The sequence below is a fragment of the Cygnus olor genome, chromosome 12 (genome assembly GCF_009769625.2).
Source record: "Cygnus olor isolate bCygOlo1 chromosome 12, bCygOlo1.pri.v2, whole genome shotgun sequence".
NCBI classification, from domain to species: Eukaryota; Metazoa; Chordata; class Aves; order Anseriformes; family Anatidae; genus Cygnus; species Cygnus olor.
Window position 1 is genome coordinate 1,873,046 of NC_049180.1, and position 22,855 is coordinate 1,895,900.

General features: G+C 58.1%; 1 protein-coding gene across 12 annotated transcripts in view; it reads right to left on the reverse strand.

The window, feature by feature from the left end:
• Positions 1-665: 665 nt before the first annotated feature.
• Positions 666-22,855, reverse strand: part of ZNF469 (zinc finger protein 469) — a 228,773-nt gene continuing 206,583 nt past the window's right edge. For 10 of the 12 annotated variants that reach the window (XM_040571504.1, XM_040571502.1, XM_040571506.1 and 7 more), the window contains 2 exons: positions 20,392-20,462; positions 666-16,884 (listed from right to left, as the gene is read on the reverse strand). In XM_040571504.1, the coding sequence (XP_040427438.1) occupies positions 4,076-16,720 (12,645 nt within the window). In that variant the 5' untranslated portion in view covers positions 16,721-16,884; positions 20,392-20,462 and the 3' untranslated portion in view covers positions 666-4,075. Of the gene's footprint in view, positions 16,885-20,391; positions 20,463-20,982; positions 21,144-21,219; positions 22,267-22,855 lie in introns of those variants that run through there. The other 2 variants (XM_040571513.1, XM_040571512.1) reach the window with 2 other exon arrangements.

Below are 22,855 nucleotides of genomic sequence, written 5' to 3' on the forward strand. Positions count from 1 at the left end.
GCACCCCGAGAGGTGCAGGGCACCCGTGGGAGCTGCGCCGGCCGGTGGCACAGCAGGGCTGTGCTTGGGGCTGCAGGAACAGCTGCAAAAAGTCATATTTTAGGCTTTTTTGTTTTGTTTTGTCCTAAAAGGGAGGAATTGCATCCGGGGTGCCCCCGCAGGGCTGGGTGCCGGGCGGGCCCTGCCACCTACCGGTGCGCGCAGCTGGCCCTGCTGCCACTCGTCACCTGCTGCCGGGCGGTGGCAGGGCGCAAAGAAATAGTGCCCGTTGCTCCTGGGGGGTGTCGAAGGCCAGGGGAAGTGTGCAGACAAACTCTCCCGCCCCTGATGCTGCAAGGCCCAAATTCAAGGCTGGGGTTTGGGTTGGGCTCGATGATCCTTGTGCATCCCTTCCAACTCAGGATATTTTAGGGCTCCATGATTTCTTGATGCTGTTTTTTTTTTTTTTTGGTGTTTTTTTTTTTTTTTTTAATTTTTTATTTTTCCTATTGGTTTCATCCCCAGGAAAATTCCCTTTGAAACCCTCCCCAGTTTCCCTGGCCCTTAAAGCCACATCTCCAGAGCTGGCACATGGGGAGCATCGCGCCCCCATCCCGCTCGCTTCCACATTTTCAATTTGCACCCTTGAGCCGGTGCAGGAGGCAGCGGGTGCACGTGTCCCCTGCAAGAGGAGTGTGGGGGCCAGGATTTAAATTACTGCTGTGCAAGGAACGGCCAGATTTGACTCAAGAGCGACTCAAAAAATCTCCAGCCCCTGCTAGCAGCGTGACAACCATGGTGGATCCCGTTATCTGCCCGGCACGGCGGAGAGGCTTAAAGCACTTACAGCTCGGAAACTTGGGCGTGGGGCTTAGAAGAAAGGGCAGCTGGGTTTGGGGGGGCTTTAAGAACAAACAGCAGCTGGAAAAAAGCCACAGCAGCGAGGAGCAGCAGGGCTCGTCCTTCCTTGCTGGCATTACACTGGTGGGGGCCTTGCAATCCTCCAAGTGTCAACGGCGACGTGCGCGGATAAATGCAACACTCAGCAAACTCCAGGGCTTTAGGAGCTGATGGAAGCGGGGGGGATTTTTTTCCACCTCCCAGCTTGGAAGGCAAAAAGAAGAATTAAATATTCCGGCTGTGGCTTTAGCAGCATGGGGAGCTGCGGGGAGGATGCTGGGCTGGCGCTGGGGCTTGCGGCAGCGTTCGGCGGGAGCGGTGCCTGGGGTGGGCATTGCTCAGGGCATGCAGGGGGAAGGTTGGGGCTGCTTCCAAATGGCATCCCCGCACCCTGCCCACCGCAAACCTGTTACTCCCGGTGGGATTTTGTCCTCCAGGTGCCCACGTTATGGAGCTGGGGGTGTGGGAGAGCTGCAGCAGCAAACCGGAGTGAAATACTCCTCTCCCCGGTAGGGCTGCAGCCCTGGTGAAATATAGGAGAGAGAAAACATAAAAGTCCCATTTCCAACTCCATAATATTTCCTGCCAAAACAAAGTAAAATGTGCTGCTTTAAATTTTCTGCAAAATTCTTTTGAGGTTATTTTTTTCCCTAAATTAAGCCATACTAATTATTTTCAGCCGCTTTATCTCCACTCTGCAACACACCAGGAGGGTGCAGGCGGCAAGCATTTTAAGCCTCCATAAACAAAAGAGTAGTTTGGAAAATAATTCTATCAATTAATCAAATTAATCCTGCAGTTTTAGTTACAAGCCCCAAGTGGCAAGGATTCTAGCCCGCGGTTATGAGCTATCTCTCATTGACAGCGTTTAAATGTTATGATTGCAACAGTAATTAAAGAATATAATATGCCCGGCTTTGTGTCAGCCTCCTACCTCCAGACCTCAGCGCAGCGCGGCAGAGGTCAGCTCGAGGACAAATTGGGGCTGACCAAGCTGGGCCCCCCCCTGGATAAGGCACCCACAGGGCTGTATCACAGCTGAGGTGTGAAATGCAATGGGGTGCTTGTATAGGAGGAAGGGAAATGTCAGCGGGGTCTGCTGGCCACGGTGCAGATGTCCCCGTGGTGGCGACCAGGGTGTGAGGGCGCTGGGGACGGGCACCGTGGGGTCATGTCCATGGGCGATGGAAAATGGGAACGAGTTTCTGCTGGGGCTAAATAAATGACAGACGGAGCGCGCACCTGCAGCGTGTGCTGTCGGGAAGAGCTTTAAAATCCAAGCTGCAGCTGAGGGCCCTGCTGCAGAGCTGCTTGGAGATTCACGCTTCCAGTTGCATCTCTGCAGATTATTGCAATCTGATGGCGGAGGCACCAAGCCCTCCTGTTCCCACGGGACACCACAAAAATGTGCAAAGCGTCCGCCTGCTGCACTGGCAGCATCGTGGTCGGGTCAGGAAAGGGGCCAAGAACAGGGCTGCAGGGCCGGGGTCAGGCTCTGCCAGCACAGCCGGGGAGAAGGAGCCCACAAACGCCACACAAGACAGGGAATTTCTGTGAAAATATTGGAATATATTTGAAAAGATTAATCATGTATGATTTTACAGTACCACCCCATATTTTCATCTCATACTTTATTTAACAATATTAAAGAGGCACTTTAAAAGCACACATACAACATCATAAAATGGCGTTTCCTGCTCTCTCTCTGCTTCTCTGACAAAATATCAAAATAAAAACTTTTGACATAACACATTGCACCCAAGGTAAATTACCTACAATATTTTTATACAATACAAAGAATCGTAAAGGTACATATTAACAGAATAAAGCCTCTTTTTTTTTTTCCTTTTAAATCTGAAACAAAACAAAACAAAAAAAAATTGCAGGACAGACGCAAAGTACTCTGACTGTTCATATCACATCAGTGCATTACTTCACCTCCTTGACTTGGGAGTATTTCAATAGTATTTAGTTATCTTCCATGTCCTCGTTTGCACCTGAGATTACTTTCCGGTTCAGAAGTTCGGTTGTATAACGTGCTTGTCCGGCGTGACGTAACCTTCGCGACACTACGGAGTACCAGCATACAGGATTTTCCCTAACCTTTGATTTTCCTGCTTTGTTTTCTCTTACAGGTAACGGCTACTTCCTAACGGTTCCCTTTTATTTATTTATTTATTTATTTTTTTCGATCAAGGAAGTCTGTATTCACATTACAAAATAAGAATAGCACCAGTAACTGCATAGTAAAAAGCGGATACCTATATAGCCACTAACTCAATACAGTAAGATAGTTTTAGAAGTTATACCGTTGAGGGCACTCGGACAGTACCGTTGCGGTGCGGTAAGTTGGCACAGTTTTGTCGTTGCGCAAAAAAAAAATAAAATAAACAACCCCACACGAACAAAAACAACAACAAAAAAACAACCCCCCCCCCAAAAAAAAAAAACAACAACTAAAAAACAAGAGTTTGTCACAAGTGTCAAGGTGCAGTTTGCTAGCGGTGGCAGCTCTCCTCCGTGCACATCACCTACAGTGGTCAAAGGACGGCAGCGACGGCGGCAGCGCTTGGACAGCCTGCCGGCTGCTTCGGTATTCTCCTGACGACGTAGAAACAAATTCTTAGGGATGGCTGTCAAAATATGGGACACTTGATGCTTAATTTAATTTTTATTATTATTTTTTTAATTGTATCATCTCTTAGGCCAGCTCCCAATTAAATGAATTGTACGGGATTATTTGTGCAAAATCTTCAAAAAAAAAATTTGCTTTCTACAGTGTACTGCACCTTATGAATAAGACGTCTACGGAATGAAGTTCATCTCTTCAAGTACTTTGTACAAAGATAACACAGACACAGTCTCAAAAGGGTCTGAGATTTGCAAGTATCCTTATAACCTCAGCACTTCTGCAATAAAGCATTTGCTCTTGACGATTCAGTCTGCCCAAAGCGATTACAATTTCAGTTCATGAAAATCATCAGCAACATCAAAGTTCTAGCATTTGCATGATAAATCAGGTGAATTAAAGTAGATTAGTAGACACAAAGCAAACTATTTCACAGAGGCTGCAGTGCAAGTTCATTTAAGCTAGACAGAAAAATCATGCTACACAAACGAATTTAATGCTTTGATAATTTTCCCCTTGCAAACCCCGTGAAAGCAGCTGCGGATCACTGTAAGTCACTTCCATAAATTACTCTGAAGTATCTCTTCTTAAAGGAATCTTAAAGCTGGTTAATTTCTGCCCGAAGAGTTGGCTGAGCAGGTTGTTCTGGGACTCGGCGGTGCGGTAGCTGGCCGAGCCGGCGGGCTTGGTGCCGCGCGCGGGGCGCGGGCCGTGCAAGGAGCCGCGCGGGGCCGGCGCCGTGCCCTTGGCCAGCACCTGGTGCAGGCTCTTCCCCAGAATGGCCTTCCTGCGCCGCACGTCGCCGTTGGCGTGCCGCAGCTCCCCCTTCTTCTGGTTGCAAGCGTCCAGGACTACCTTCTTCAGTTGGGTGCCCATCTTGGGCCTGGGCAGCAGCCTGTTGCCGTGAGCATCCCTCCTCCCCGGGGACAGGGCAGGAGTTTCGGCGATGCTCCAGTCGGCGCGCTTCAGCTCGCCGCTGCTCTCGCTCCTGCCCGGGCCCGGCGCCCGGCCTTTCTTCTTCTTCCCGTCTCCCTCCATGTTCTCCCGGGAGCCGGCGCTGCACCGGTGGCTCAGGGACTTGTGCTCTTTCCTCCTCTTGAGGTGAAGCTTGCCCGCGTGGCCGGCAGAATCTCCTCGGAGCTGGTGGCCGGAGGATCTGCTTGGGTTGCCACCGTGGTCCCTGGTGCCAGCGCTGCTCTCCTTGGTGCTGGCATCAGGCACTGATTTGTCCTTCACCGCACCACCTTGCTGGCCCTCCTCGGGAGCAGCCTCACCACCAGACTGGTTCCCTGTGGTTTTCTTCTGCGGGGCTGAATCTTTGGCAGCCCTATTCAGTGCAGGTGATGCTGTCTTGTCCTTCAGGGGCAGGGGCTGTTGGGCAGCCTCCGGAGAAGTGGCTTTGGATGCGCCTTCCCAAGAAGAGGCCTCGCTGGCACTGGGGGTGCCCCACTGCGTCCTGTGGGCCTCCTTGGCCGGTGGAGCCTCTGCCCCCTGGGAAGGAAGCTCCGAGACCTTCTTGGCAAGCTGGAGAAATGGGATCCCATCCACGGCATCGGTGGCTGCATCAGGGTTTCCCAACCCCCCCGCTGTATATTCGTCTTTGTTGCTTACACTTGTTCTTTTATGGGCATCGGCGTAGCCGCATTTCTCGGTGAGGTGTGGAGGAGACAGCTTTTGGTCTGTGGCTTGGTTGCATGCTAACCCAGCAAGGTCCATGCTAAACCCGGGCGAGTCCAGGAAAGGAAGTGGTTTCCCATCAAACGCTCCTTTCTCCAGCTCCTCGATGGAGAGGGCAGCGATGTGGCCGAGCTCGGCACCGCTGGCCGCAGCCTGCGGCAAAGACGGGGAGAGGCAGGGTGGAGGCGGCAGGGTGTCAAACTGGGATTTCTCCATCTCCGCCAGGAGGTCGGAGAAGTCACCCACAAGGTCTTCGGTTTTCACGGGGGGTTGGGGCAGAGGTGCCGCCGGGTCCCGGGGTGCTACAGGGAAGGGGTCAGAAGGAGGCTGGAGGCTGGGGCTCACAGCCTCCACCAGCTGCAGGTCACCAGCGTGGGCCAGGTGGACTGGCGAGGTGCCGTGGGGAGCAACCTTCCTCTTCTTGCTCGGCGGCACGCCGTCCTCCCTCACCTTCTCCCTGCCCTCCCTGGAGGCAGCGCCGGGCCTCATGACCCCTCTGAATTTGAAAGTCCTGTTGCTGCCCGCAAGGTGCTTCTCCATGTGCCGGTCGTACTGCTCTTTCTTGGAGAAGGTGTAGTTGCACATGCTGCAGATGAAGGACTTCTTGATAACGTGCATGACGTCCGCGCAGAGCTCGCAGGCGTACAGCGTGGTGTGCTTGATCTCCTGCTCCTCCACTATCCCGTGCTCCTGGCTGAGGTGGTTTCGAAGCTCTTTGGTCTCCTGGTAGAACATCGGGCACTTGTGGCACAGGTAAATCTTCTGCAGACTGTGCACCACTAAGTGCCGCTGCAGCTTGAAGGGCTTGGGAAACTGCTTGCCGCAGTGATGACAGTCCCTGGAAGGATCCTTGCAGTCTGGGTGCATGGGGACAGATTTCGGGGTGCCTTCGCTTTTTGCTGGGTGCTCCGGAGACGGACTGGCAGATGCTTTGGAGGAGCTTGGTGCAGGAGGCTTCACCTTGACGCTGCTCTCCGAAGGCTCTTTCACTGCCTTGGCCTCCTGCTCCGGAGGCAGCTCCCTGGGGCTCCTGCTCTCCCTGCTAGGCGTGTGCTTGCTGCTGGGCTCGGCGTGCCGGGAGGACCTGCTGGGCTTCCGACACATGATGGTGTTGAGGAATTGGGTGACAGCATCGTTGTCCTCACCGAAGCAGGCCGGCAGGCCCATCACGGACTTCTGCGCTTGCCCCTTGCGAGCGAACTGGGTGGCGTGCTCGCGGAGGTGCTCGTTGTACATCCAGACATCGGAAATCTCCTTCAGGCACATCCCGCAGGCCCACAGGCCGGCCTTGTTCTTGGCGTGCTTCTCCTTCAGGTGGTCCCTCAGCTGCTCCCGGGAGCTGAACTTGCGCTGGACGCACATGTAGCAGGTGGGCGGCGGGGAGGGGTTGTGGGTGAGCTTGTGGAAGTCCAGCTCCCCCAACGTCAGGAACCACTGGAAGCAGACTTTGCACTTGTACTGCTTGTCCTTGGCCTTGACGGTGATGTCGCCGCGGTTTTTGCCCAGCTTCCCATCTTCTAGCTTACTTCTGCCGTGCTTGCTGTGCTGCCCCGGCTTCGGCTTGAAGCTTGAAGCATCATCGTCCCTGCTGCCAGGAAGCTCTTCGCAAGAACCGAAGAAGCACACGTCCCTCATTTTCAGCTTGGCATTCAGCATCTCGATGTCAATCGTGTGGAATTCGGGGGAGTCTGAATCCTCGCTGCTCTTGCCGTCGTAGGGCTCCTCCGCCAGGTCGGGGGGTTCGGAGCTCGTTTCTCCGAGCGAGTGCTCATTCTCCAGGCCCACCGAAGCCTCAAACATCTCCTCAGCGGACAGGCTCTCTCCTTCCTTCTCCAGACCCGCCCAGATGCTCAAGCTGGGGCCGTTGTCCATGTGGCTGTTCTGGCACAAGAAAGTTAGCACATTGTCCTCCAGGTCAGTGACATCTCTCCCAGGGCTGGCCTTCTCGCTGTCCGACCGCAGTGCTGTGCTTGTGGATCCACCGGGACCTGCTTCCCCGCTCTTCGCCTTGCTGCCGTGACACATGTTCAGCATCAAGGCGTCGTCGACGGAGATGGTTTCGTACTCGCAGGGGTCCTCTCTGGTGACACAGAAGGAGCCGGTGTCGCTGAGGTCGGACGCCAGTCGGATGGAGAAGAGGTCGATGGCACCCGCCGGCCGGAGGCTCACCTCAGTGACAGGCTTGGGCTTCTTGCTGCGCTTCCCATACACCCGCGTGCACTTCCTCCGGATGAGCTGGTCGTCCCGGGGGAACAGCTGGGAGAACGTGGGATCGTCGTCAAACAAGCCCTGGAGGTCGGAGGTGGCCGCATTGTCCCCGTGGTGCTCCCTGCTCGGCGGCAGCTCTGCCTTCGCCCAGCGCTTCGGCTCCGTGGGAGCAGGGCTGGACACCGGTGGGGGCTGCAGAGCCCCATGCGTGGGAGCCTTTTGGGGGGTTTCCAAATCATTTGTGTCCACCGATGGTACCCCTGGGGAAGGTGATTTGAGACCCCCTGGGACACCGCTCCATTTCCCAGAGCCGCTGCCTCCCGAACTGCCTCCTGTCTCAGCCTCCATCTCCTCCGTGCCATCGGCACCGCAGTGCTGCTCCTCGCCTACCTCACCCAGTCCCTCCTCCACTTGCTTCACAAACCCGCTAACCCACGCTCTGCAAGCCTGCGTGCTTTCTGCTTCACTTGGATCTTTCTTCCCCGCGGGACAGGGAGCTGTGCCCGTTACTGGCTCCTTCATGACCTCCTCTGAAGGCACCATCCCTTTGCCTGGGTCCTCTGCGAGCTCGGCTGTGCACGGGGACTGCTTCGCTTTTGGAGGGGATGAGTTGGGTTCCTCTGTTGAAATGCACCTGCCTGGCTCATGCAGGCCCTCCGTGACAGTGGGCAGGCTGGGGCTGAGGGCAGCAGGGGCAGGACCTGAATTCTTCCCCAGCTCAGGCGGACCATCGGGCTCATGTCTGTTGGGAAATGCCTTTGCTTTCCTTCGCCTCACTTTCCTGTTCAGCTTCTTCTCAGAATTGCCGTTTACCCCTCCGGGATCTTTGCTTTGGCTCCTCCTGCCCTTCTCTCCCTTCCTGCCTTGCCTGCCTGGGTCCGGCGTCCCCGCTGCCATCTCGCCTGCCCCCGTCTCTGCGTGCTGCCCTTTGGCCTTCACCTCCCTGTGCGCAACACGCGTGCGGTGCAGCTCCTGGGACACCTCGAGGGATATCACGCTGAGGTCGCTGAGCACTCTGCTCACCACCTCCTGCATCTGCGTGCTGGGCTCCTTCTCCAGGCCTGTGCATATTTTCTTGGACGCTTGTTCAGCAGCGGGTGGCACCTGGGAGCTGCAGGTTTTCTCTTTGACAGCCTTCAGGCTCCTTCTGGAGACCTTCTGGGCTGCCCTCGATGTCTCATCCGCAGGAATCAAGGTGGACCTGGAAGTCTTGCCGGGCTTCACCTGGTGCTTGACAGCTTTGTGCCGGGTCAGGCCGGGCTTGGAGCGGAAGGAGGCTGAACAAATGTCGCAGGTGACCTGGACCCCGTTGGGCTTCTTTTCTTTCTGCATTTCATTTTGGGAAGGGCTTGGAGTGCTGTGACGTGTGTTGCCCTCTCCTTGGCCCATGTTATTTAACACGCAACTCACAGCTTCTCCACTGTGCTCAGCCCTGTGGCTCTTGGGTTTCTCCCCTTCTAAACTCTTTTCTCCGATCTCTGTGGTTTTGGAAAGATCACCAGTTCTCACCTCTGCTGCCTCTGAAGGCTGGTGGCCATTTGATTCAGCAGGACCAAGATCTCCCGTCCTTTTAAGCCCTCTACAGACAGCAGCTGGCACCTCCTGAACAACAAAACCATTGGACAAAGCCTCTGGTTCATTCCGATGCTTATTTCCATCATCACAGCAGTTCTCAAGCTTTTTCTCCTGATTTAGGTTCACCTCTCTTTCTGTGAACAGCAGAAGATCTGTCGCGGGTTGGGTTGGGTAATTTTGCGTTTCTGGAGGAATGGAGTTAATGACCATGTCGGTGACGGCGCACGCTTGGTTTTCTCTAAAATGAGATCCTGGCAGCACGGCACCGGCGGTTTCGGGTCCCTCCTTCCCACCCCCTTTGTGGCTGAAAGGCGAGCAGGGAGGCGAGCCATCCTTCCTGCATGGCTCCTGGGCACCATCCACGGCAGAGCCCACCAGGGCATCAGCGCGCAGAGGAGCGCAGGCTCTCGCCATCCCTTCTCTTTCAGGCGGTCCGTAGCTTCCCAAAACACCTTCAGGGGAGCGGTGGTGACCATCCCCACCTGCCTCTGTTGGCGTGGCCCCACAGTGATGCAGGGGGGGAGGAAAAGCAGAGGTCCTGTTCCATGTCCCTTGTTCTGTTGGGCTCGGGGTGGGGTGGTGGGTGTGATTGCCATCGGCCTCAGGAGGAAATCTCGCCACGAGGAATGAGCTCGAGGCGTTCAGCGGGGACTTGCTGAATTTATTTTCTTCTGAGAGCTGACTGCTGAAGCTGGGGGATTCTCCGCCCTCGGTCCCACCATTCTGCAAGTAGTTGGGGTGAGAAAAACCCATCTGCGAGGGGAGGCTGGCCAGAGATTCACTTGCATAATGACAGCCGTTGAGGGACTTTTTCTTACCATTTCCTTCTCTGGGAACCTTTGCATTTACTTTTGTGTCCTGCAACAAACGGGGATGCACGTGGGGCTCGTTGGAGGGACTGAGTATGCTGGTGGGGCTGGCGGGGGCACTGCCTGTGCCCACAGATCCTGGTGTCTGCACGTCCCGGTCAGCTCCCCGGCACCACGCTCTGCGTTCAGCCTCGTTTGTTCCCAGCCCCGCTGATGTTGCACTGCCCAGCGTTTCTTTCTCCATCAAACCACAGCTTAAATGGGATTGCTCATGTGTTTTAAATGCCAAGGCCACTTTGTTTTTATCTTTATGCTCCTGCTCTTCCACGAGCTGATCAGCTTTCTTTCCTTGCCCTGGCGGTGGGGTCACCGCTGTGTTTTTGAGTGGCGAGAGGTCATTTTGCTCTTGGGAAGCACCATCTGCACGGATATTAATGTCATTTGGCTCCTCGTCTTCATTTGCTAAGTGCTGCAGCTCCGCCACATTATTTTGCAGCTCCGGGCCAGCAAACGTGGATAGTCTTGCACTGTAGGAGCCCATTGCACTGAACGGCTCCAGCTGCCTGCAGGCACCGGGGAATGGCACAGCCTCTTTAGCTGGGGCAGCAATGCTTTCTGCATTGCCCATGACAGGGACATCCCCTTCCCCTGGGGCAGGGCGATACGCCTGACTTTCACCATCACCACTCTCCTCTTTCTGCTCTGGCTGGCCCTTGCTGGTGGCAGGGGGGTGGCCGGGGGCCAGCAGCACGGGGAAGCAGGGCATCAACAGCTCCTCTTCGTTGCTCTTCACCGTCCGCGCCACGAAGAGCTGGAGCTGCTGCAGTGGGTTGGCATCCTGGGTGGCTGATGTCCTCTGGGAGCTGCAGCTGCTCTCCTTGGGCAGGCTCAGCATGTGAAAGAGCAGAGCTTTGTGCTTGCTGGCTTTGTCGCCGTGCCCGGGGGCCGGCAAGGCTGTGGGGCTCTTCCTCTCCCCTGCTTCTTCCAGTAACGCAGATCCACCGCCATCCCCCTTGAAGTCCACGACATTTTTCACCATTTGGGGTTCCTTGGACTTGCCGAAGGGTCTTTCTTCTGCATCCGGGACCTCTTTGACGTGAGGTGAAAAGGCGAGGTCCATGGCTGTGGCCGGACCAGGCCGGAAGCCGAGCTCAGGTTTATGGTTTGGAAGATGGGCGTTGAACTTCTCCAGCTCTGCAGCATCACCAAAGCGCTCACTTGGTTTCCCTGGCACAGGGAAGCTCTCTGCACCGTGTTTGCATGGCAGGGATGGCAGGGTGTCCTTGTTGGCTTCGGTTGCCTCCACCATCCTGGCATTGGTGACAGCAGGAGGGCTTTTTGCAGGGGGGTCTCTGTAGATGGGCACCTCAGCTGGGTCTGGCGCACAGGAGTTGGGTGGGCTATTGGAGGAAGACTCATTTTCCATCTTTCTGGGGCTACTTCCCTCGGTGACTGCAACTCCCTGCAGCTGCTCCCTGCTGTCTTTGGGGCAAAACTCATCCGAGGGGGCTGGCGTGCACATCCCAGCATCCAGCGAGCCAAACGCCGCTGCGGGTCCGTGCCAGGGCTCCCTGCCTCCCGCGTAGCCACCACGGGCACCTGCGACCACCGGCTTCTCACCCCCCAGGCTCTCCCCGGCACAGACTTTGGTGGCCAGGAGGCTCGAGCTGCCCAGGTCATCTGCCATGAACAGCCCCTTCTGGTGGCCCGTCCCCTGGTCAGCAGGCAGGGGTGGGAAAGGCTCGGCCGCCGGTCCCCGCAGGGATGCAGCAGCGTGATGCTCTCCCTTCGGCGGGGCGGCGGGAGCCTCGCCGCTCAGCTTGCTGGTCTGCAGCTGGCTCTCCAGCTCCGTCACCAGCCGCTTGATCTCCAGCTCGTCGTCGGACATGTTGTTCATAAAAGCCACGTTGTAATCCGTTATCCTGTCCGGCAGTGGCAGAGACAGCTGGGCAGGGGGCACGGGTGCCTCCTCGGGGAATTTCTTGGCGAGTGGCTTGTCCACCGCCAGGCCGTGGAAGTGAGCCATGTCTTCTGGCAGCATTGGAGCCACCTCCTCCATCAGGGACCAGTCCTTCTCCGGCATGAATGGTGGGTACGGCTGCTCAAAGGGCAGCGGCTTGCTGGGGGCACTGCTGGGGCAGGCAAACGCTGCCACGTAGCCATCCTTGCCAGCAGACACGCTCTCGTACAGTGGTGAATCGAACTCAGTCACAGGAAGCTCTCCAAAAATCGAGGAGGAATCAAAGCTGAGAGGGGAGGAGACCTTGGTCTGTGGGGTTTCTGCAGTGTAGGGGGAGATGCTGGCGTGCTTCTGCTCAAAGGAGCCGGTGCTGATGTCCTCCCGGCACAAGTACATGTCATCCATGTGTGAGGACCCCAAGGCTGGGGGCTTTGAGAAGAGGTTGGCATCGTAGTGAGCAGGAAGACCTTTGGGATCAAAAAAGGCATTGTCACTGCTGACATACGGATCGGGCGCCTTGGCAGCCAGCATCATCCCCACCGCATCGCCCCCAAACGGGGCAGCCGGTGTGGCAAAGCCCTTCCCACCATCAGTGAGCCCCTGTGCCTTCCCGTACTTGCTGCTCGCTCCCGAGAAGGCAGCGGTGGCACTGCTGGGGCTGGGCTCGCTCCGGGATGGAGCCATCAGCTCTTCCACGTGGTACTTCACTGTGTCACCCGTGTAGGGGGCAAACTGCTGCCTCTGGCCAACCATCACCAGCCCCACCGAGTCCTGAGCCTTTGGGCTGCCTTCTCCTGCTTGGTTTGCTGCTCCTTTGGGCTCTTCTGCCTCCTTCTTATGGGGAAGCCTGATGGGGCTCCTGCCCGAGGTGGCCGTGCTGGGGAGCTGCCCCTCCTGGCTTGGCGGTAGTGGCTCCTCCTTTGCATCGTCCCCTGCAGAAGCATCAGGTTCAGTACTTGAATGGGACCTGGGGCCTGCTAGCAAAGGTTTGGCTGAGCCAACCTGTCTGGTTCCCCGGGAGAAGTTCTCCTTGCTTTTCTGGCTCTTCTTCGGGCTCCTGTCCTCGGGATGGCCGAGTGCAGCCCGTGGTGTCCGTGCTGGGCTGCCCGAGCGCCTCCTCCCCAGTATGGCTGCCTTCTCCCCCACCAGATCGGTGGGACCGGCCTCGGTGGCCACACTCGCACTGGGATTGCTGCCCGTAGACGACTGGCTGCTCCTCCTGCGGGCTCTGCTGGCACAATCCCCCTTCTTGGCAGCCTCCGGACTGGCGGCCCTCCTGTGCCCCGGTGCCTCCCTTTTCTGACGGTCTCTTCTCCGGCTGTAGCTCCAGGCTGGATCTTTCTCTTTGGCTCTCTCGCCTCTTCCCGGGCGTTTCTTGCTGAAGCTGTATTTGGCTCTCCCGATAAACGTTGCCCCCCGCTTCCTCCTTCCGCGGAGCTTGCTGCACGCTGCCCCTTCGTCCTCCGAGTCGGAGACGTATTCGTACTCCTGGAGCCGGCCCTCCTGGGTGGGGGTCTCCAGCCTCTCGTTGTGCAGGGGGAGCTGCGCCTGCTTGCTGCTCTTTGCGTGCAGCTGGTGGAGCTTGTTCTTCTGCTGCACGATCTTGTGGATGAGCTCCTTGCTCCACGTCCCGCTCCGGGGTTTCCGCTTCTTCCCCTCCTTCATGGAGAACCGAGGTGGCTTGGAGCTCTTGGTGGCAGCGCCCGGCCCGGCCTCGCTTTTTGTCTGAGGCTCCTGGTTGAGTTTCTTGGGCTGCTTTTGGCCGGAGGCTGACCTGGAGGACACCGGTGGGACACTGTTCTTCCTGCCCACCCGCAGCCTGGCCGTCCTCTCCTCCGCTGCCGGCTCCGTCCGCTCGGCCTCGTGGGCCACCAGCCTCCGTGCCGCCCTCCCCTTGTGGCCGTGCTGCTTTCCTGCCCGTCTCTTCGCCCTCTCCCCCCCCGGGTGGCTGTCCTCATAACAGTAACCTTCCTTCTCCTCCGCTGCTGCGTGCCTGGGTTTGCTCTCCGAGGCCAGGCCTTCCTTCGCCTTGTGGGACGCCCCGCTGCCAGCGGCCTTCATGCCCGTCAGCTCCTCGTCGGCAAACACGTCTATGAAGCTGCTGTCGATCTCTGGGTTGTCCGACTGGTAGCCCAGGCCGTTGAGGGCTTCGGTGATCAGGCTGTCCAGCTTGGCGTCGTCAATGTCCAGGTCAGAGGCCGTGAGAGGCAAGGAGCTGGCGGCGAGGCCGTTGAAGAGGCCACCCTTCAGAGCATCCTCCTTGCCGTCGCTCTTGCTTTCCCCATCCAGCAGAAACTCCTCGCCCTTGTTCAGCGCCAGCAAATGTGCCTGGGGGTCTGGAGACAGCGGCAGGCTGGCCCCGCTGGTGGCGGGGGGCTTGGGGGGCTCGGGGGGCAGCCCTCGCCGCCCCTCGGCTGCCCGGGGGGCTTCCTTGGCCTCGGCGTGGGGCGCGGGGTGGGATGTGCAGAACTGGCGGTGCTCCAAGAAGGAGGCCAGGTTGCTGTAGTTCTGGTCGCACTGCTTGCAGGTCAGCAGCACGTCCAGCTGGTCCAGGCTGGCGCTGCTGAGCGAGCCGGCCAGCAGGTGATGGGACGCGTATGGCGGCGGCGGCGGCTCCCCGTCCAAGCCATCCAGGCAGCTTTTGGCCACCTCCGCGCCAGGTTTGTGGAATGGGCTCTCTGGGGAGCATTTCAGGAGGTGGTCGTCCTTCAGGGTGTCGGGAGGGAAGTGGAAGGGCTTGATGGAGTCCTGGGGGTGGTAGTGGAGCGAGCCCGAGGTCAGCACCTCGGAGGGGTGGAAGGTTTTGACGCCCTCCTTGGGATGGCAGGGGTGGTGGAAGAAGGGCGAGGGGGTGAGCGCCCCGGACAGCTGGCCGTCTTCGAAGCTGGGGTTGAGCGGGCTGCTGGACATGGGGGAGAGCGAGGAGCAGGTGCTGCCGCAGGTGGGGTTGGGGACAGGGGATGGCAGCGGGGACTCGCAGGGCGAGGCGGCCACCAAGGCTGACGGCGGCAGGACCAACGCTGAGCCCGACGAGCTCCTGGAGGGAGGAGGAGGTGGCCCTGCCTGGCCCATGCTGTAGAAGAGGGCTTTGCTTCTTGAGTCGCAGGCGGGAGAGGCCGGGTCCTTGCCATTTTCAAAAGAAAAAGCGCCCGTCAAGCCAGGGTCCCCATGCTGCACCCCGAGGCTCTCTCCCGACAGGAGCTTTTTGCCGTGATACCCTGGGGAGCTGCTTAGGGGGGGCCCTTTGTGGGCTTTGCCGCTGCCCGGCCACTCCGGCGTGCCGAGGGGGAAAGGGAGCTTCTGGCTGCTCATCTGCCTCGACAACTCGATCCTGTTCTGGCCGGGCACCGCAGAAGTGAGGTGTATTTGCTGCCAAGGCATCCTGGCATTTTTCTGCCTGTGCTGCCTCTGCTCGGGGCCAGGCTGGCACTCAAATGAGAACTGGCTTCCAACAGGGTTTGAATAAGGTGCTGAGTTCTGGTCCATGGGAGAAAATGCCTTCGCGGCGCCCTCCCAGGCTTGCACGAGCCGGGGGTGGGTGGGCGCCGTAGTGGGAACGCTTGTCTCGAAAGGCACAGGTCCTGCGCTCGCGCTGCCCGCGGGGGAGCCGCAATAGGCTTTGCTCTGAAAGTGCACTTGGGAGAGGGAGTTTGGTGGCATATTCCTTCTGAGAGGGCTGCTCGGGAGCAGCAGCCGCGGGCTGGGCACACTGTCTTTGGCTGAGGCTTGCCCCTTACCAACTGGCTTTGGCACACTAGGCGAGTGTAAACTAGACGGAAAAACAGCTTGGTTTTCTTGGAAAGTGCTTGGGTTTTGGTCGATAGCACCAGAGGACGAGAGAGCACCGCTGGGGTCGGCGGGATGCTCGCTCCTGCCCTTGTAGCACGTCAGAGGGCCGCGGTGCGGGGCGGGCGGCGGGGCCAGGAGCGGGGTGGGCACGCCGTACAGCCGGCCCGGGGGGCACGCGCCCTCGAAAGAGCCGATGCCCGGCACCTCCTCCTGCCACTCTCGGGGGGACGCGTGGAAGCCGAAGGCGCCGTGAGCCGCCTGGCCGGCGGCGAGGGCAACGTCCAGGTACTCGGCATCGCCGCGGTACGGCTCCTTCCCCGAGTCGTGCAGCAGCTGGAAGGGGAACTGGAAGGGCAAAGCGCCCAGAGCGTGGCCGCCCGCCTTGCTGCCCTCGGGGAAAGAGCTGGGCTTGACCCCGTAGCTAGCACCTGCGAAGCTCTTCTCCGGAGAGGGCCACGAGGTCGCCCCGTTCGCCTGAAACTCTAAGTAATGTAGCTGCCCATTGCTGCCGGGGCTCTTGAGGGGGATGCCGGCGGGGGGCTGCCCTTTGGGGCCGTGGGGCGGGCGCGGGGGGCCGGCGGGTGGTGAGGTATAGTTGGTGGAGGTACGGCCGGCGGCGGCCTCGGGGAAGCAGCGGCCGAAGCTCAGCTCTTCCTCCTCGGGGACGCCGGGCACATGGAAGCGGTAGCTGCCGGCCGCGGGAGCCCGGCTGGCTTCGGGTGCCTTCGGGGGGGTCACTTTTTGCTGGGGGTAGGCGATGCCGATGGTGGGGCTGGGGCGGGCGCTGGCGATGCTGAGCCGGTAGAGCTGGTGCTGGCCCCGCTCGCCCTTCCCTGCCCGCCGGCTGCGCTCGCGGGCTCTGCCCTTCCCCGGGGGGGACTGGGGGCTGCCCTTGATGCCGCCCCAGCCGCTCTCACCCGCGAACTTGGGCTTGTTGTGGAGGGACTTGAAGTCGATCTTGCCCGCCTGCTGCGGCCGGATCACGGCTTCCCGCTGGCTGTGGGGCTCCTTGTCCTTGGTGGCGGGGAAGGGGGACGTCCCCTCGCCCCCGCTGGGCGTGCAGGGCTGCGAGCTGCCGCCGAGCGCCCTGCCATCCTTCTCGCCGCAGCCTTCGAAGCCAAAGTCCTTGTCCTGCTCTTTGGGGCCGGCCTCAGCGTCGCTGATGGTGTAAACATGCTGGGTCTCTCCGGTCATGGTAGCCGGGGAGGGGGGCTACGCAGCCCCGCTTGCCCGTCCTGCTGCCGGCTCCTGCCCGCCCGTCATGGCACGGTCCTGCGGGGCCGGGCACAGGGATGGGGACAGGGTGGTGTGGGGTCCCGGGTGGCAGCAGGGGTCTGATACATCCTTTCAGCCCAGACCTGGAGAAAGGAAGAGAGAAACGGCAGGGAGTGAGCAGTGCTGCGTTGTGCTGGGGGGCAGAGGGGGTGTGTGGTGGGGGGAGACTCTGGGACCCCTTCCCTTCGTGCTGCAATGGGCAGGGAGCAGCGAAACCCAGCCGGCAGCCCCGGGGCGAAGCTTTTGGTGCTTCAGAGGGTGCTGGGAACATCACACCTTCACCACAAGCTGCTGAGCCAGGCACTTTTTCCTCCCCGGGAGGCTATTTCTGGGGACTTCCCAGCAACATAAGCAGAAAAAGATGACAGAAGAGCTCCACCTACGGATTACCGGGAAGGGCTGTCGGTCGAGTTGGGAGCCGTGTCCCCAGGGGGGCCCCCACGTCCCGGCTCCGGCAGCCAAGGCCGGAGGGATGGCGAGGTGGTGGGTGCGGCCCCTCTCGGCACCCCAAAAACCAACCCCGGACCCTCGGGGCTGGGCTCCAGCAGCAGTTCTGCTCTCTGCCTGTCACCGTCTCCTGCTGGAGAATGGGGTTGTTTCCCAGCAGTGCTCCCCACGGCCACAAATTATCCCTGCTCCGGATTTTAGGTGCTGCTAAGTAGCTGAGACTGTTAAAAAAATAAGTCCAGAATTTACCAGCTGATTTTATAAGAGAGGATCTGCGGGCATTAGGCATGAAGCAAATGTCAAGAGCAGCTTTTAAAAGCCTTTAAATTTTAGCCCCAGACATAGGTTATATTAAAGAAAAAAAAAGGGAAAAAAAAAAGCAATTCCCCTTTTTGAAGATTCTCTTTTTAAGAAAGTGAAGGTTTTTTTTTCTCCTTCCCCACTAAAAATGCCTCTTCAGTGTCCACAAACCTCATGCTGCAGGGGTCAAAGCCATGTTACTGCCCCGAGCTTGGGAGGGGGAGGCAGACTGCAAATAGGGGCCAGCCACAGCTCATTAGCGTTCTGCTGATTGCAGTTGTGTTAATTACCCAGCCCCATTTCCATGCATGCCGGGCTCTACCTGGTGCTGCACAGCCTTGTCGTTCCTGCCCAGGGAAGATCGGGGCAGAAAATGAGATTTTTGAGAAATTGAGAAAAATGAGAAATTTTCTTTCTGCAAGAAAAAGTGAGTGATGTTCTCCTGCAGCTCGCGGTGAGCCAACCCCTTCCGTGAGGATGCTGCAGGAGCTCGCAGGAAGGTGACAGCAAGCAGGAGGACGTTTTTGTCACTCGGCGAAGTAAAACGAATCCCGGCGTGATGCGGGATATCACACTGGCCAAAGCCAACAGAGCCCTTCGGCACGCGGGGCTTCGGCTGGCAAAACAACGTGCCACTTATGCGCTTCAAGCTGCAACTGTAAAGCTTGTTTGCTGCTGCTTAAATTTGCAAAGGCTCCTGGCCAAGATAAAATAACCAAGGCCAGGGCTAGCTACCTTATCACAGTCGCGCTCTTTCAGCCACATAAAGGAGCCATTTTTCGAAGGAAAAGCTCATTTGTGTATCCTAAAAGCTGCAGCGTGGGCACGGCGAGGGCTGGGGTTTGCAGTTGTGATGGTGCTGAGCGCCAGGAGAAACAAACCCCGCGCCGGCAGAGGCGTTTGGAGGTGGTTTTGGAGCTGGGGAAAGCGGAGCAGGCGGCACGCAGGAGCTGCTGGAGAGCTGTGGGTGCCGACTGCTGCGCCGTGCTGCACCGTGGTGGTGGCAGAGCCTCGGCAGGGCATGGGGCGAGCTCACCCCATACACGGTGTCTGGGATAAGGCAAGGTGTAAATTAAGGTTTTGTGCCTCAGAACTGTGGCTGAAGCATCCCTGCAGCAGGGTTCGGGGAATCCATCCCCACTGGCGGTGGCCCTGGTGTCCCACTGTGCCCGCAGGACCAGCACTGGCTGCATTCCTCTGACTGTTTCCTCTTATATTTATATTTATATTTATATTTGTATTTATATTTATATTATTTGTATATGCTCAGCCTGCTCCTCTGCCTGTCTCTCAGCTGGGCCCAGGCTCCTCTTTAGGTTTTAATGCTTCAGCTCCTGGAAGAGGAGGTGGGAAGCGACAAGACGGGGGCAAAGGAAGTTTGTATTTCCAAAATAAATAAATAAAAAGTGATATTTCTTAAAAGACACCTGGCTACTGGGGAGCAGGCTCCCCACCTGCTGTTGTGTGGGCTGCCAGTGTGGACTTTTGCTAAGCGTGGTAGAGATGTGGCCATGACGGCACAGAGCAGCTCTTCATCACGAGAGCATCCATCCTACCGCCCCTGCATCGTCCCGGTGGCCCGTGTCACTGCCAATTCTGGTAGCCCCTTTCCTGGAGAAAAGACCTGTGAGTCCCAGCAGCAGGCTATGGGCTCTGATCTCAGCCAGGACACCACGAGGGGACCACAGTGTGAGGACCGAGGTGGCCACCACGTCCCCAGCAGCTTCTTGGGGCTCACCTGCCCTGCTCCAGGAAATGGCGGCGAGGGAGCAAACGGTTGTGTGAACCCCCCCCCCCAAAAAAAAAAAAACAAAAAGGAAAAAACAACCTCCCACAAAAGCTGCTGAAACAAAGCAGGAAGAGAGGGCTGAAACCGCAATGCTGCCTCTGCAGAACCCCGCTGCGGCTCCAGCCTTGGGCCAGCAGGGCAGGGAAGGAAAATCTCGTGCCCTGCAGCGGGAGAGGAGGACGGAGCCGCTCAGGGCTCTTGGGCAGCCCCGGGTTCAGCTCTTGGCTCGGCGTCTCCCCTGTGTGACCTTGGGGAAGTCATTTAATCGCGGTGACTCAGCTCTCCATCTGCACATCAGCCCGATAACGCTCCCCCTCGCCTATCTGCCGCTTGTATCGTCTGGTCAGATTATCGAGGCAGGAACTGTTCTTGCCATTTCTATGGACACTGCCCGGCACCGCAAAGCCCTGATAGGGCTGGGAGGTGTGTGGGGCTCGGCGCAGGGGGTTCTGGTTAGGGTGGGGGGTCCTGGTTGGGGTTCGCCCCCCGGTGGGCAAGCAGCAAGCCCAGAATAGCGGGGCTGCTACCTGGGGGGTATCGGGGTCAGAGGTGCTGTGCTTCCTGCAGCCACAGCTCCAAGCAGATGGAGGTGGGTGTAGGAGCAGGTGGAAAGAAAAACTGCAAACCCAAATGGGTTGCATCCTCAGGGAAAAGCCACGAGGCAGGGCAGGGGGACACAAAGAGCCCATGTGTGCCATGCATGTGCACTTCACCGCCGCATAAAGGGCGTCCATCCCATCCGCGCGGCTCAGGCAGCTGCCTCTGACGGCGAGGCTTTGGCTGGGGCTGTGAAAAATCCCTTCCTCTTGTGAACTGGCCCCTTCTCAAAGCCGGGGCTGTTTAAACTTTCTGTCTCTTGTGGCCGGGCTGCAGTGGGGCCGCGTGGCCAGAAAAGCAGCTGGGGAGGTCACAGCCTCGGGGGCTGAGCCCCGGCATCACCGCAAGCAGGGGTTGGGGGGGGGGCCGTGGCATCCCCCGAGCCCGTCGGGGATGAGGATCCGAGCGCCTGACTCCCAAAAATAGCATCGGATCCTGCGCCGTCAGCTGGCCGTACCTTGGCACCCCTCCGCCGCTCCGCTACTGCCGGGACTCACTTCCACCTCCCATGAAATATGAATTTCTTGGCTGCAAAGGAAAGAGAGAACTATGTCAGGAATCTGTGTTTGGCTTGGCTGCCGGCACCGTGGCTCCGAGCGCCTGGGCTGGGCTCTGGCAGGCGGCTGTGAAAAGGAGGGGTTCCCTCCCCAAAAACGCCCTGCCACGGCCACACCGAGCTGGGTGCCCGCAGAGCCAGAAAACCAAAGTGGGGATGGAAAACCAAAGGGGTCTGCTTCCCCCTCTCCTGTATCTCACCCCATCCCCTGCATCCCCCTCTCCTGTATCCCACCCCATCCCCTGCATCCCACCCCATCCCCTGCATCCCAGCCTGTAGGGTCCTCGCCCACATTCCTACTTGGGAATGGGGGAAAAGAGCACTTTTAGGAAGCTCAGGGGGGTTTCAGGGGTTGTTGTCTCCCTGCCAGCTCCTGGTCCAGCCCAGAGTTCAGGAGCTCTGCAGCAAAGCGCTGGGTGATGCTCACAGCACCCCGGGAGTGTGCCTGCTGCTTGGCCAAAGCCAGCAGCAGCTCATCCCTCAGATATTAACCTGCCAATTAAAGAGGAAATCACAAGCCAGCTCCTGCATGGCACAGCAGGTGGGAGCATCTCCTCGGGAGGGACACGATGGGTCCCTCATCCCTGCTTGTCCCCAGGGAGGGAGACTGGGGTTGGGGACCGGGGTCGGCACCATGCTGGGGAGCGAAGGAGAAGGTTTGGTGATGGACACGTGCTTTTTCTGAGAAAGGCTGGGGTGTCCCTTGAGGAGAAGCCACGGGATGCTCACAGCGTGGGGGGGGCTGAGCACTGGTGCAGAGGCTTGAAAAGGACATGGAGGGGCTGGAAGCGATGCTGGTGAGCACACACACATGGATGGTTTGGTCTGGCTCTGTCAGGGTGAGGAGCACCGCAAGAGGCTGTTTCCAGCAGATTTTTTTTTTCTGGCCAGATGAGGAGTTGGAAGGTTATTTATGAAGTTAGCTTCTTGCTCACGATGGTCAAAAATTGATTTTCTGGATCCGAACAGCTTTGAATTTCCAAGCTGGTGAGAGTCCAGCTTTCAATCTGGATCCAGATTTTGCGGAGTCCTACTCCTTCCTCGGCCTGCTGTAACACAGGCTAGTTTCAAATGAGCGGCGGGCACGTCCCTGCGCCGAGCCGAGCCGCTGCCCGGGCACCCTGTGGGATGTAGGGGTGCTGCATGCCAGGGTCTCGGCGCCGTGCCCAGGCTCCCTCCCAAATATCCACGCCGCCTGAGCTGGAGGTGCTGGCAGGTCTGGAAAATGCCCCCCAGGGCACCTTTGAGGCGTCCCACGCATGGAGAGGGTGGTGGAACGAGAGGAGGCAGGGGAAAGGGCTCAGCCCTGGCTGGAGGTCACCCCAGCATGCTGCCGGCATAAGAAGGGACGGGTGGATCGAGGCAACCCAGCAAAGCAAATCCCGTAACGCCCAACCCAGCACCCACAGGAGCCCGGAGCGGGGTGTAAACCAGCTGCAGTCACTCATGCTGGTCCCATCACAAGGCTCAGCCAGCAGCTGCTGAGTCCTTCCCAAAGGCAATAGGAAGGCTGATGGTAAATAAATGGTTCGGGTTTGTTTTGGTATGGGCAAGCAGAGCCCTCCAAAGGGCCTGATCTCCTCAAGAATCCCATGGAGGAGGCACCTGAGCACCTCCTCTTGCCCTGCTCGCCAGCCCCCAGGACTGCGTGGGTTTAATCTCCTCTGGGGATCAGCAGAGGGGCTGGGACTGACAGCAACATCTTTGTGGGGCTGTAATAAAGAATGACTATTTTGACATTTGTTTAAGAAATATTAATCTTTCATTTTCCTTCTAAATGCTCCTGTTTGCTAAGGAACTATCTGTTACCTAAGTGCTCCGATAAATCTTCTAAGGTAAAATTACATGTTAGATGCTGCCAGAAGGGTACATTTAAGAATGCTTCCCAAATTATCAGCTGCATTAATCTTAATTACTTCGGTAAAAGTAGAGTCTGGCATTAGGGTGAACTAAATTGAACGGGTGTTTGTTTGTCTTTATCATATCACATATTTGAGATCATTTAACAGGACGCAGATAAGAGGCGCGGGGCAGCGCGGGGCAGGGCAGCTGCCTGCTGAAACCGATGGCTCCGGGTGACAAAGAGCAGCCAGGAGGGGACCGCAGGAGCCCTGGGTCCCCGCCGCAGCAGGACCTGTCTGGGGCAGGGCAGAGGAGCAGGAAAAAAGAGATTTAATACAAATTAACTCTGCTTGGAGTGATTAAGGAAGATCAGGAGGGTCAAAGCAGGCTGGTGCCCTGCAGAGCACGGTGTGGGGGCTGCCAGAGAGCACCGGGGCACGGGGTTGTTTCTGCCTAAATCCATCTCGTTTGGATGGGACCAGGCTCTTGCTTAGCACATTGCTAAGTACTCTGAGGCACAGAC